Source organism: Melanerpes formicivorus, unplaced genomic scaffold (genome assembly GCF_026170545.1).
Source record: "Melanerpes formicivorus ecotype bairdi unplaced genomic scaffold, bMelFor1.0.p_v2 SCAF_93, whole genome shotgun sequence".
Classification (NCBI taxonomy): domain Eukaryota; kingdom Metazoa; phylum Chordata; class Aves; order Piciformes; family Picidae; genus Melanerpes; species Melanerpes formicivorus.
The window spans coordinates 2,013,697-2,026,799 of NW_027142445.1; the positions used below are offsets into that span (position 1 = coordinate 2,013,697).

Consider the following 13,103-nt stretch of genomic DNA (forward strand, 5'->3'; position numbering starts at 1 on the left):
GAGCTGTCGTCCTGCTGCTGCTTTTGTTGTCTTACCCCCTGTTCTACGGTGTGATAAGAAGATAATGTCCTAGCTGTTGGTACTTAAACACCCTTAGCAAAGTGGGTTTGCTCTGGATTCTTTGGCTGGAGGTGGAGCAGTCTGCTGCAGGAGGGTTATTCACAGACTGGGACAGAGCTGTAGGCAGATAAATTGATTTGCAAGTGAAGGGAGGATTTGAACGTGGTAATGGCGGGAGTTTTAGTGTTGTATTAGTTTGCATATTTAATAGGCACTGGCACACACACAAGCATAAAGCACTCTGATTGTTCACATGGAGTCTGGGGAGAAGAGAAGGAAGCAGAGGCTTAGGTGTGGTCTCAGTTCGTAATGGATTGGCTTGCCTGTATTGAAAGCAAAGAGACGTTCCTTTCTACTAGAGATGTGGAGCTGTGTTACAGATCCTTGGCTAGCTCTGAATGATTTGTTTGATGTCATATTTATTATGGTGTTTTTTAATCACATAAAAAACCCACACCACAAACTACTGACAAATTAAATAGTGAACAAGAAGGACAACAAAAGAGACAGACATTCTCTGACAGAAAGTGATGAATGACAAATGCTGGCATTACATGCTCCAGAATGACTATGGAATTGTCACAAGTACGAGGGGAAATGATCTTGACTCCTTGGTGACTCAGCTCCATGTTTCCAACCTGCCTCTGAAGCAGGAGGAGCCTTATGTTCTGAATGGGTTGGAGGCAGAGGAAGGCTTCCCCAGCTCCTCTGGGGGCAGCTGGAGCTCAGCGCCGGTGACAACAGCGCTGAGGAGAAGCTGCACCTCGCGGCTGCTGCCCTCCAGCACAGTGTGAGCTGGCTCTGCCTCTGGCTCCAGCACCTGCCAAGAGAAGAGGGAAGAGTCACTGAGCAGAGCCCAGAGAGCCAGGCTGAGCAGGGAGCCTCCAGCAGCAGCCACACCCAGGGGCCACCAAGGCCATCCCCAGGCCTCAGCCCCCAGAGAGGGCAGCAGGAGAGCCTACTGCTGGAGGCTGGGGGTCAGCTGCTGGCCAAAGCCACCAGCGCTGCAAACACAGCCCTGGGGACTGCCCCTGGCTCCCAGGGCCTGACCTTGCTTTTCCTGGCCCCTAGAAAGCCAGCAGCCTCTCCTGCAGGAGTCAGTTTCCCTCCTGGAGCTCTGGGGCTGGAGCAGCCCAAGAAGGAGCAGCTCCAGCAGCTCCTTTTCCTTCCTGTCCTAGCAGCAAGGATTTCCCAGAGAGAAGTCTCCTGTGGGGCATCAGCCACGCTGCTGGGGGCTGGGAAAGGGCACTGGGGGCTGGGAACCAACTCCTTTGGGAAGTCTCTGAGTGCTGTCCCTCTGCTGGGCAAGAAGCTTTGGGGCCCAGGTCTGACAATGGCTCAGCAGCTGGGGCAGAGGCAGCAGCCAAGAGCAGTGTGTTGGACAAGCAGGAAAGGCAGAGCAGGAGCTGCTGCTGAGATCCCCCCAGCAGAGAGCCCACAGCCAACAGCAGAGGAGGGTTGGGTTGGGAAAGACCTGGATGCCTGTGGAGGCCAAGCATCAGCCCTCTTCTCCAGAGGCCTGGCCAACTCTGCTGCCCTGCTTGGTGCAGACAAGGCTCAGAGCTCAGCCCCAAGGGGCCAGGGAGCTGCTCAGCACACACAGCAGAGTGCTGCTGCTGCTGCTCTGCACCCCAAAGCAAGCAGCAGGGCCTTGAACTCCTTGGGAGTGCAAAGGCACTGAACCAGAGAGAGAGATCTGCCCTCCAGGGAATGGAGATCTGCTCAGTGCTGACCAACAGCTCAAGTGGAGGGCAGGGGGTAGGAGGCAAGGGGCTGGGGCCAGACTCTGCTCAGTGGTGCCCAGGGACAGACAAGGGGCAATGGGCACAAACTGGCACCCAGGAGGAGAAGAGGCTTTGGGGTGAGGGTGCTGGAGGCCTGGAGCAGGCTGCCCAGAGGGGTTGTGCAATCTCCTTCTCTGCACAGCTCCCCACCCCCCCGGCCCCTGTGCTGCTGGGCAAGCTGCTGGGGGTGCCCTGCTTGAGCAGGGGCTTGGACTGGCTGAGCTCCAGAGGGCCCTTCCAAGCTGCAGCAGGCTGGGCAAATGTGTTCAAAACTGTGAGCTCCCACCCAACACAGGCTGCAACACTTCAGCTCTTGGCTTAGGCTTTGCCTGTGGCCAAAGCCTCTCTTGTCAGAGACTTCCCCACCTTGGCTGAGCCCTCAGAGCCCCCAGCAGCCTCCTCCCCTCTCACACACTCTGCTGCTTGCCCTCAGGGATGGAGTCAGTGCCAGGAGGAAGAGCAGCTCTTGGCCAGCAGAGAGGGAGATCTGCTGCCAGCAGCAGCTCCTCTTGGGGCAGCTCAGGGAGCTTTGGCTGCTGTGCTTCTCACCTTCTTCTTGAGAGGCCAGCTGGCACCTGGGGCCCTGGTGGTATCCACCCACTTGAGGGTGCCCAGGCGGTCGTCCCAGTCAGGGACCTCCTCTGGGGGCAGCTGGAAGCAGATCCTGGACAGGAGACACCTCACAGGGTGCCTCTGGAAGGTGACCTCCACTGCTGACTGCAAGGTGACTGTAACATCTTTGGCACAGCCAGCATGCAGGTGCCCCACCTAGGGAGAAGCAGAGAGCCAAGACCAACCTGGGATCACTGCCAAGGCCAGGCAGGCTGTGGGTGCCCTGCTGGAGCAGGGGCTTGGACTGATGATGCCCAGAGGTCCCTTCCAACCCCAGCATGCTGGGACTGTGTGAAACTGCATCTGACTGAGTATTCATCTGGGCTTTGCTAGAGAGGAACAGCACCACAGGATGCCACCTCCCACAGCATGGAGCCTCTTCTGGCCCCAGCAAACCAGGGAGGGCATCTCCTGGGTGGCACTGAAAGGAGCTCTCACTGCTCCCTGGTGGCTCCCCAGTAGCTCCTGGGAAGCTGCCAGGCAGGGGCTGGGCAGCAGGGGGGCAGAGACAGCCAGGCAGGGGGTGGGCAGCAGGGGGGCAGAGACAGCCAGGCAGGGGGTGGGCAGCAGGGGGGCAGAGACAGCCAGGCATGGGGTGGGCAGCAGGGGGACAGAGACAGCCAGGCAGAGGGTGGGCAGCAGGGGGGCAGAGACAGCCAGGCTCACCTGGGGGCAGAAGTGGAAGGGGGCCTCAGGCAGCCACTGGAAGCGCAGGGCCTGCTCCCTGCTGCGGTTGGTGAGGCTGAAGGTCACGGAGCAGGGGGTGCCCAGGGCACAGGCCCCAAACTGGATGTGGTGCCCTGGGGCAGCTGTTGGCAGGGAGAGAGAAAGGTCTCAGTGTGCAGGCAGACCCAGCTGCCCCCTTACACCACAGCCACTCAGGGCTCTGCCTTCTCCAAGCCTTCCTTCCTCTGGCACCTGCAGCCCAGGACGTGGCTGGGCCTGGGCTGTGAGCTCAGGGGGCAGCTCCTGGGCAGACTTTCACCCTCTGCACCCCCAAGGCCTTCTCTGCAGGGCTGCTCTGGGCCCAGCATGGAGCCCTGAGGGACACCCCTCGTCCCCAGTCTCCATCTGGACACTGCTGATCACTGCCCTCTGGCTGTGAGCAATTCCTTAGCCAGCAGCAGTCCACCCCCAGAGGACACAGAGGATCAGCTGTGCTCTGCACAGCACCCCGGGGGCTGGCAGGCCTCCTTGCAGAGGTCCTCAGCCCAAAGCTGCTCTCTGGGAGCCCTCCCTGCTGGCCTGCAAGCTCCTGCCTGGGCAGGCCAGCTTCCCTGGGGCTGCCAAGCAAGGCTGCTCTGCAGGCTCCAGCAGGGGACAGCAGCTGGCTGCTAAATCTGGGCCAGCCCTGCGCCGGCACAGCCTGAGCCCAGCCCTGCAGATTCCTGTGCCCTGCTCCGGCCTGGCAGCCTCTCCTCTTACCCTCCAGGCTGTCCTCCTCCAGGCTGCTCTCAGGGAGGTTCTCCTCCTCCCTGTCTGCCACCAGCCCCTGGATGTTGTCCAGGCTGAAGTCCTCCTGGCAGCCTGCCCCCAGCAGCCTGATGGTGCTGGCCCCAGCAGGGTTGTCCAGCACTGCCAGCTGCAGCTTCCCTTCCAGGCGTTGGGGCAGGCTGGCTCTGAAGAGCACCTCCAGTTCTGCTGCCTGCCCACACTGCAGGAGCAGGGAAGCAGTGTGGAGCTTCCTCTCTGCACAGAGATGGACAGCAGGGACAGGTGAGGCACTGCAAACATTGCCATGCTGCACAAGAGGAAGCCCAGCTTCAAGCCCAGCTGCCTCTAGGCACAGCCTGCCTCACCAATGCTCCCAGACCTTCCTCCCAGGCTCACAAGGCTGGGACCCCAGCAGCAAGCTCCCTGCTGCTTGCCCTCAGCTCAGCTCAGCACTCAGCTCTGGCTCAAGCTGCAGCCAGCCAGCTCCTGCCTTCAGCAGAGCTGACTCAGAGAGTGCCTTGGGCTTTGGCTGGCTGGCTGTGGGCTCAGGGGCTGCCTCCTGCCAGGCTGGGGACTCCCCACCTGCAGCAGCAGAGAGCTCAGATGCTCCACTGAGGTGCTGACAGCCCCCCAGGACTCAAGCCCCCATGTCCAGAGGAAGAGAAACACTTCCCAGAGCTTGCCAGAAGGAAAGCAACCCTGCAGAGAGTCCCTCTGCAAGAGCCCAGAGAGCCCCAGGACACAACCCAGGGCCAGCAGCTGCTTGCTGCTTGGCCAAGCCAGCAGCAGGAGAGGAATTCTCCCTGGGGGGGTGAGCACATCTCATGCTCCAGGACTTCACCTTCTCCAGCAGAGTCCTCCATGCCCACAGCCTGGTAGAGGCACTTGGTGCTGGGCCTGGCTTTCAAGAAGAAAGCTCCCTCCTCATCCAGCAGGTCCAGCAGCACCTGGGAAAAGAGCAGGAGCACACTGGGGTGGGCACAGCATGGCCCAGGGCCTGAGCCCACGCTGCTGCTGTCCCACCACAGGGAGCCCAGGGTGCTGCCCCCCTTCCAACACAGCTCTGAGCACAAGGCTGGAGTGAAACCAGACCAAAGCCAAGGCTCCACAGCCCCTGGGAGCTGATGGAAACAGCAGCAGGCAGGACAGGAGGGCCCAAAGTGAGGAGCACAAGGGGACTAAACCACAAGTGAGGCTCAGCAGAGCCTGGTAAAGCAGGAGCAGAGCCAAGCCAGTGCCAGCAGGACAGGAGGATGACCTCCAGCCCAGCCAAAAGGGGAGAAGGGAGCCTGGGGAAGCCCTGCCCCTCCAAAGCCTCTCTCAGAGGAACTCCCTTCCTGGCAAGCAGAAGGCAGCCAGGGGCTTCCAGCAGACTGTCTGAGGCCCCTTCCCAGGCTGTTCCCTGAGGCAGGGAGCAAGGAAGCAGCACAAGCCCCAGGGCTGGCTCAGGAGCGGCAAGGCCAGCAGCAGCCGAGGCCAAGGAGAGGAGGACACAAGGGAAGGGCTGAGGGCACCTTCCTGGAGGCAGCTGCTGGCAACAGGCCTCTGCCCACTGCTTTGCCACAGCAGAAGCTCAGGAGGTCGTCCTCCTGCCACAGAGGGGCTCTGAGCACAAGCCAAGGCTTTCCTTTGGGCTCCAAGGGCACCTGCAGAGCCGTGGGGCACCTGCCCACCCCCCCGGCTGCGCTGGGCCCTCTCCTCCCCAGCAGCAGCCTTGTTCCCCGAGCAGAGTTCCCTCAGCAGCTGCTCACCTGGGCAGGGACAGGGCCAGAGTTCTGCAGGACCAGGGGCAGCTTCTCCCAGGCCCCCAGGGGCAGCTTCCTGAAGAGCAGCAGGGGGTTCCCTCTCCTGTCCCTCCGCGCCGGGCGCAGGACCCTCACCTCCGGCACCTTCCCCTCGCCGCTGATCTCGAAGCTCAGGCTCTGTGCTCTGCCTGCTGCAGGGCTGCAGGAGAGGGGCAGCAGAGCCATTGCTCACTTGGCAAGCAGGGAGGCCAGGGCCAGCTGCTGCCCTTGCCCTGCCTGGGGCTCCTGGCCCCCAGGACACAGCTCCCCCTGGCTCCTCTCCTCCCGCAGCAGGAGCAGAGCGGCAGGAAGTGGCCAAGCCAGAGGCACAACTCAGTGACCCCAGCAGGGAGCTGATCTCCAAGGAGCTGCTCCTCAGGGCAGCAAGCTGCTGGACCTGGCCCCAGCTCAGCCACTCAAGGGCTGGGCCAGGGCAGGGCAGGCCCAGGCCACACAGGGGGCCCAGGGCAGAGGAGCTGAGCTCTGTCAGAGGGGAGCCAATGGCTCCTTCAGCACCAGAGCTCTTCGTGCCCCCCAGGAGATCCAGCAGATCACCTCCTCAGCACAGCAGCAAGGAGGCAGCAAGGGCAGCTGCCTCGGGGCACAGAGCCACTGCAGCCAATCCTTTGTCCTTGGCAAGCTCCAGCTCAGCTGGAGCTGCACAGCTCCACTGCTGCCCGAGTCCCCCACCCCCTGCTGGCTCCCACCTCTCTGGGCAGCCTGGGTCAATGTCCCACTGCCCTCACAGTCCCTGCTGCAGGCTGCAGCAGGACATTGCCTTCCCTGCTCTGCTGGAGCTCAGAGCCACAGCTGCTGATTTCCCTGCAGCATCCCTGTGGGCAGCAGAGGCTGAGAGCCCTGGGGCTGCTGAGCCTGGAGAAGAGCAGCCCCAGAGGGGATCTTGAGGGGGAGGCTGCTGGAGCCCTGCAGCAGGCTGCCCAGAGAGCTTGGGGAGTCTCCTCTGCAGAGATTCCAACCCCCCCTGCACCCTGGGATCCTGGGCAAGCTGCTGTGGGGGCCCTGCTCAGGCAGGGGGGTTGGGCTGGCTGAGCCCCACAGGTCCCTTCCAAACCCCTCCCTGCTGGGGTGCTAAGCACTCTGCCCAAGGCCACTCCAAGAGCCAGAAGCCGTCAGGAAGCTCCCTCCCAAGCTCTCCTGAGGTGACTTACCTTCTCTGAGCATCAAGGCAGGCCTCAAAGGTGCACTGGTACCTCTGCACCTTCTGTGGGCTGAAGGTGACAGTGGCAAAGGCCTGGGAGCAGCTGGGCACACACAGCTGGGCAGGATCCACCTGGAACACCTGGCCAGGGCGGCTCTTCAGCTTGGGGGAGCCAAGAGAGGAGGCTTAGGAGGAAGCTCCTCCCCAGGTGCTGCTGCCTCAGCCATGCATGGATGAGGAGGAGCAGCCCCAGGCAGTCTGGCCCCCTGCCTGTTGCCTTGGACAGGCTCTTTCCATCTCAGGGGGGTAACCCCAAGCAGTGCTGAGCCAGGGGGCTGCCAGCAAGCCCAGGAGTGCAAAGCTTGCTTTGAGCACTGGGCAGAGCCCCAGCACAGATGGGAGGTGGGGACTGCATGGAGAGCCCTGCAAAGACCCTGCCCCTGGCCTCTAAAGAGCAGGGGCAAAGAGCAGGGAGCCTCAGGCAATCAGAGAATGGCTTGGCTTGGAAGAGGCCTTTAGGATCCTCAAGCCAAGCCAGGAGCCAGCACTGCCAGCTCCCCACCAAACCATGGCCCTCAGCACCCCAGCTCCACAGCTTTGAAACCCCCCTGCAGATGCCTTGGGCAGCCTGGGCCAGGCCTTGAGAAGCCTCCAGGGGAGGAAATTGCTCCTCGTGTCCAACCTAACCCTCCCCTGGCACAACCTGAGGCCATGGCCTCTTGTCCCAGCACCTGCTCCCTGGGAGAAGAGGCTGAGCCCCCCCCAAAAGGCTCTGCTGGGAGCCCTGGCTCAAAGTTGAGGGCAAGCTCCTCCTCTCTCTGTGCTTCCAGGAGAGGCTCACAAGGCCCCAGCTCTCCCCCCAAGCACCCAGGGGCCTTGAGCTAAAGCCTTGCCTGGGACACGCTGAATGCAGCCCAGCTGTCAGCTGAGCTGGCCTAGCCTGGGCAAGAGGAAGCCATGAGGCTGGGGAAGAGGGCAGCTGTCAGGCAGGCTGCAGAGTGCCCAAGGCCTCCTGTCCCTACCTTCCTGGGGCTGGCTTTGATGGAGAGCAGCACATCACAGGGGACTCTGTTCCTGTTGCAGATGCTGAAGCGCGCCGTGGCCCGCTGCCCCACCAGCACGTCAGGGAAGAGGAACTTCCTCTGGTCGGTGAGGAACACTCCCTGCTGCTCCTGCCCTCTCTGCAGGCCTGGGCAGAGGTTGCTGCTGCTGCAGATCTGGTGCCCCTCAAAGATGGCCTCGATGTCATCGACCACGAAGGCTGCGAGCGAAGCAGAGCAGAGGGAGGGCTGAGCAAGGAGAAGCTTCCTGCTGGGCTGCCCCTGGGGCCCCCTGGGGGCCTCTCCCGCCCTTGGAGAAGCCCTTTCTGCCCAGGCAGCTGCCAAAGCCAGCCCTGGCTAGGGGAGCTGCCTGTCAGGAGGGAGCTCAGGCACCCTGAGCACCAAAGGCTTTCTTCTGCTCCTTCCATGCAGCCCTCCCAGCCTCTCCCACTGCTGGAGCTGACCAGAACCGGCGAGGAGGCTGAGAGGGGAGCTCGGGCTCAGGCTGGCTGCTCTCTGCCAGGACTGAGGCTGGGTGCTGAGCAGCAGCAGCCTGGCCCCAGGCAGCTGTGGGCAGCACCTACCTGGAAGGCAGGACTCGGCCAGCAGGGTGTAGGGGATGCCAAGAGGGTTGTCCCTGGGGTCCCTGTGGCTGATGTCGATGAGCAGCTGCTCCTGGCACGGCCCTGGCGGCCCCGCGGCGCAATCCACTCTCACCAGCTGCTGCTCCCCAGCAAGGATGCAGCCAAAGGCAGGGGACACAGTGAACATGCCCAGGGTGAGGCCAGCCTGCAGAGAGAGAGCCAGCAGAGGCTGATGGCCAACAGCCTCCCCCTCAGCCTCCCAGCAAGGAGGACTCCAGGCCTCGGCCTGCAGCTGGGCCCAGGGCAGGCAGGGAGGACTCCGTGGCCCAGAGCACAGCCCAGGAGGGGAGAAAGAAGCCAAGCAGAGGTGCAGGCCCAGCATGCAGAGCGTGTCCCACGCCATGGGGACAAGCCCCCAGCCTGGGCACAGTGTGGAGGAGCCTGTGCTGGGCAGCAGCAGCCACTCACCTGCCTGCAGCTCAGCCTGGCTGCAGCAGAGGTTCCCTCCAAGCTCTGCCTCCGCTGGGCCTGGGAGGACTTCCTTTGGGGTGCACCAGAGGGGAGAGCAGAGAACATCCCTCAGGCTGAGCTCCTCCTGCCCCCCTGCAAAGCCAAAGCTTCCTCCCCCTGCAGGAAAGTCCTCCTGCTCTTCATGCCCCCTGCACCACCTGTGCCTGCAGCTGATGGACAGATGGGCTCCAGCCCCAGGGCCAGGAGGATCCCCAGGAGGATCCTGGGGCCTCTTTCTACACCCTGCTCACAAGCCAGCTGCACAGGCAGGCAATAAGCCAGGGCTCACAGGAGATGGACTTGCTTGGCTGGAAGGGACCTTGCAGATCATCCAGTCCAGCCCTGAGCCCAGCACTACCAGAGCACCACTGTTCCATGGCCCTCAGCAGCAGCTTTGAAAGCCCTCCAGGGACAGGGACAGGGACTCCACCACTGGCCTGGGCAGCCTGGGCCAGGCCTTGACAACCTTCCAGGGGAAGAAGTTCTTCCTCATGGCCACCCTAACCCTCCCCTGGCACAACCTGAGGCCTTTTCCTCTTCTCCTGTCGCTTGGGAGAAATCACCAAGCCCCACCTGGCTCCAAGCTCCCTGCAGGCAGTTGGAGAGAGCCAGAAGGGCTCCCCTGAGCCTCCTCTTCTCCAGGCTGAAGCCCTCCCCCAGCTCCCTCAGCTGCTCCTCACAGCCCACGTGCTCCAGGCCCCTCAGCAGCCCTCTTGCCCTGCTCTGGCCACACTCCAGCACCTCAATGGCCTGGGAGCCAGGAAGCCAAAGCCGAGGCCAGGAGGCACAGCGCAGCCTGGTTGTGTGTCCTGCCTGCCACAGCCCAGCCCTGCTGTGGGGCCCCCTCCAGCAGGAAGGCTGCTGCAGGCCTTCTCTCACCCTTGCTCTGTGGGCTCAGCTGCCCCCTGCTCTGCTCTGCAGATGAGGAACTGGAAGGGCAGGAGGCCTGTGTTGTGCAGCAGGAAGCTGCAGGCTCTCCTGGTGCCGCTGGCCATGGCCCCGCAGTCGAGCAGCGCCGCAGGGCTGATGCTGTACTGGCTGAGCACAGCTCTGGCTGAGAGCCTCACTGGGATGCTGGCCATGGGCTCCCCTCCTGCACGCAGGCTGGGCTCCAGCACCTGCAAGCAGAGAGCGGCCTCTGTCCTGGCAGCACAGCCCAGCCGCCCAGCAACTCCTGCCCTGCTTTGGAGGCCTCCTCCAGAGCTGCATTTCCAGCCTCTCTGCCCAGCCTGGAAGGCCTTGGAAGAGTCATTGCTCAACCTCCCTGCAGGCCCTCAGCAGCTGCTCAGCTGAGCAGCACCACAGCAGGTGCTCCAGAGCCCCAGACAGCCTGCCCTGCAACGCTCCCAGGGATGGGGCAGCTCCCCCCTCTCTGCCCAGCCTGGCCCAGGCTCTCTCCCCCCTCAGTGTCAAACATTTCCTCCTCCTCCTCCTCTCCAGCCTCAATCTCCCTCTTCTACTTCCAAAGCATCAGCCCTGGGCAAAAGTCTGGCCCCAGCTTTCTTCCTGGCCCCTCCAGGCCCTGGCAGGGAGGAAGGAGCACAGCTGCTTTCTGAAAGCCTTTGCTGTGCACAGAGGAGAGAAGAGTCCCCAGCTGAAGCTCTCCTTCCAGCAGAGCCATGTCCTCCTGCCCCCCTCAGCCCGGCTGTGCTCACCCTGCCCGCCCCAGGCAGCTCACCTGGCACAGCAGCACGGCTTTGTCCTCAATGCTGAGCTCCCTCTGAGGGTGGAAGAGCAGCTGGACAGCGACAGGGCGCTCAGAGAGAGGCAGCAGGCCCTGCTGGGGCTGCACAGTGAAGTGGGAGGCCAGGTCCTGGGTGCTGGGGCCTGCGGGACGCAGCCTGAACCTGGGCAGGGAAGGAAGGAGGAAGGGAGGAGAAGATCTCTGCAGTGAGCAGCCCAGGGGCCAGCAGCACAGCCAGCACTGGGCATGGCACCAGTGACAAGCAACAAAAGGCAAGAGGCCAGCCCCAGCTCCTGGCAGAGCCAGGCAGTGCTGAGTGCTGCCAGCTGCCCTCCACCCCCAGGCTTTTCATCCTGCTCTAAAGAGTCTCCTGAAGAGAAAGGACTTGGCCCTGGAAGGAGGGCAACAGAGCTCAGCAGGGACTGGCCTCGACTTCAGGGGCACAGAACCCTGGAACCCAGCATGGAGGGGTTGGAAGGGACCTCTGGGCATCATCAGTCCAAGCCCCTGCTCCAGCAGGGCACCCACAGCAGCTTGCCCAGCAGCACAGTGCCCAGGGAGGGTTGGAAGCTCTCCACACCAGCAGACTCCACAACCTCTCTGGGCAGCCTGCTCCAGGCCTCCAGCACCCTCACACCAAACAACTTTCTCCTCCTGCTCACATGGAACCTCCTGGGCTCCACTTTGTGCCCACTGCCCCCTGTCCTGTCCCAGGGCACCACTGAGCAGAGCCTGGCCCCAGCCTCTTGCCCCCCACAGCTCCTTTGTCTTTTGCTGAGCATTGCTCAGCTCCCCTCTGGGGCTGCTCTTCTCCAGGCTCTCAGCCCCAGGGCTCTCGGCCTTTGCTCCTCACAGAGCTGCTCCAGGCCCCTCAGCATCTCTCTAGTCTCTGCTGGCCTCTCCCCAGCAGTTCCCAGTCTCTCTTGAACTGGGGAGCCCAGACCTGGAGGCAGGACTCCAGATGTGCTCTCCCTAGGGCAGAGGAAAGGCAGAGGAGAATGTCCCCTGACCTGCTGGCCACACTCTTCTTCCTGCACCACAGAGCCCAGGGGCTGGGTCTCTCCTTCTGCTGCCTGCTGAGCTGTGAGCAACTGGGCTGTGGCTGGAGCCTGGAGCTCAGGACAGTGCCAGTGCTCACCCCCAGCAGGGCAACAGCCTCCAGCCATGCAGAGGAGCAGACTGCAGGCCTGGGCAGGTGGTGGCCCCAGGCACTCCCAGAGCAGGCAGCTGGACCAACCTGTATGCAAGCTTGCACTGCCCTTGGTTCCTCAGGGTCAGCACTTGCTTGGCACTCCCCAGGACGTTCAGGACTCCAAAGTCCAGGCAGCCCTCTGCACCTGCAGGACACCCCCAGAGCGAGGGAGGGGATGGGGAGGAGACAAACATTTGGAGATCTCAGCTGGGACCAAGCCCTGCTCAGCAACTTGCCAGCCTTGCAACTTTGCCCTGGCTCCTTTGCTGCCCTTTCTCTTCTTCTTGAGAGAGGAGCTGCAGGGCTTGGCAGCCAAGGAGCTCAGCCTCCACCTCCCTGCTTCCAAGCACAGCTCCAACCACTTGATGTGCTGTGCTGAGCCCTCAGCAGCTGCCAGCTGCTTCTGCACACCCCTGCTGCTCCAAAGCCCCCACATCAAACCAACAGGAAGGGGCACACTGCAAGGGCCAGAGATGAGAGAGGCAAAGCTCTGTGTGGCCTGACAGGGCTTTACTCCACACAGCTGGCAAGAGGCCTGTGTCATGGATCCGTGCCAGACTGCACTGCTGTCCCCTCCCATCCCCTCCCCCCTTGCCAAGGCCATGCAATCCATCTGAACTCCTCTGCTCTGGGGCCAGCCACTGACCTTCAGGCAGGGTGATGTTCAGAGCAACTTCGTAGGCCTCGGCCAGGACCTGGATGTTCTCCACCTGCACCACACCCTGGACATTTTCTGCATCTGAAACCTGAGGCACCAAGAAACAAAGCCTGCTGGAGTCCTTCTCCTCAGTGTTTCTGGCAGGCACCACCTGAGGAGCTCTTGTCTCCAGCAGCTGTGTGTAAAGCCCCTGGGAGGCACCCACAAGGTGTCCCAGAGCAGGTGGCAATGACACCCAACTCTCTCTCTCAGCACACAGCAGCCTCCCTGCAAGGCAGCCTCTCAACCACAGGCAGCAAAACCCAGGCAGAGATTTCTTTGCTCTGCCTTAAGAGCCTGAGCAGGAGACTCCACAAGCTCTCTGGGCAGCCAGCTGCAGGGCTCCAGCAGCCTCACAAGACAGATGCTGCAACCTCCTGGCTTCTGCTTTCTGCCCATTGCCCCTCGGCCTGTTGCTGGGCACTGCTGCCAAAGCCTGGCCCCAGCCTCTTGCCCCCCACCCTTCAGCCCTTGCTCAGCACTGAGAGATTGCCAAGCAGCATCCTCCAGCCAGGGGCTCTTGCTGCTAAGGGCCCAGGCAAGGTGGGGACAAAGGCATCTGC

At 62.5% G+C, this 13,103-nt stretch overlaps 1 protein-coding gene across 1 annotated transcript in view; it reads right to left on the reverse strand.

Moving 5' to 3' along the window:
- Positions 1 to 390: 390 nt before the first annotated feature.
- LOC137455231 (hydrocephalus-inducing protein homolog) overlaps positions 391 to 13,103 on the reverse strand; it is a 60,991-nt gene continuing 48,278 nt past the window's right edge. Inside the window, exons 46-59 of the mRNA XM_068165852.1 lie at positions 12,490 to 12,589; positions 11,889 to 11,988; positions 10,646 to 10,814; positions 9,847 to 10,085; positions 8,926 to 8,998; positions 8,458 to 8,662; positions 7,856 to 8,094; positions 6,844 to 6,995; positions 5,642 to 5,834; positions 4,732 to 4,837; positions 3,882 to 4,145; positions 3,123 to 3,265; positions 2,394 to 2,612; positions 391 to 880 (exon numbers count right to left, since the gene is read on the reverse strand). Of these exons, the coding sequence (XP_068021953.1) occupies positions 722 to 880; positions 2,394 to 2,612; positions 3,123 to 3,265; positions 3,882 to 4,145; positions 4,732 to 4,837; positions 5,642 to 5,834; positions 6,844 to 6,995; positions 7,856 to 8,094; positions 8,458 to 8,662; positions 8,926 to 8,998; positions 9,847 to 10,085; positions 10,646 to 10,814; positions 11,889 to 11,988; positions 12,490 to 12,589 (2,361 nt within the window). The 3' untranslated portion in view covers positions 391 to 721. The remainder of the gene's footprint in view (positions 881 to 2,393; positions 2,613 to 3,122; positions 3,266 to 3,881; positions 4,146 to 4,731; positions 4,838 to 5,641; positions 5,835 to 6,843; positions 6,996 to 7,855; positions 8,095 to 8,457; positions 8,663 to 8,925; positions 8,999 to 9,846; positions 10,086 to 10,645; positions 10,815 to 11,888; positions 11,989 to 12,489; positions 12,590 to 13,103) is intronic.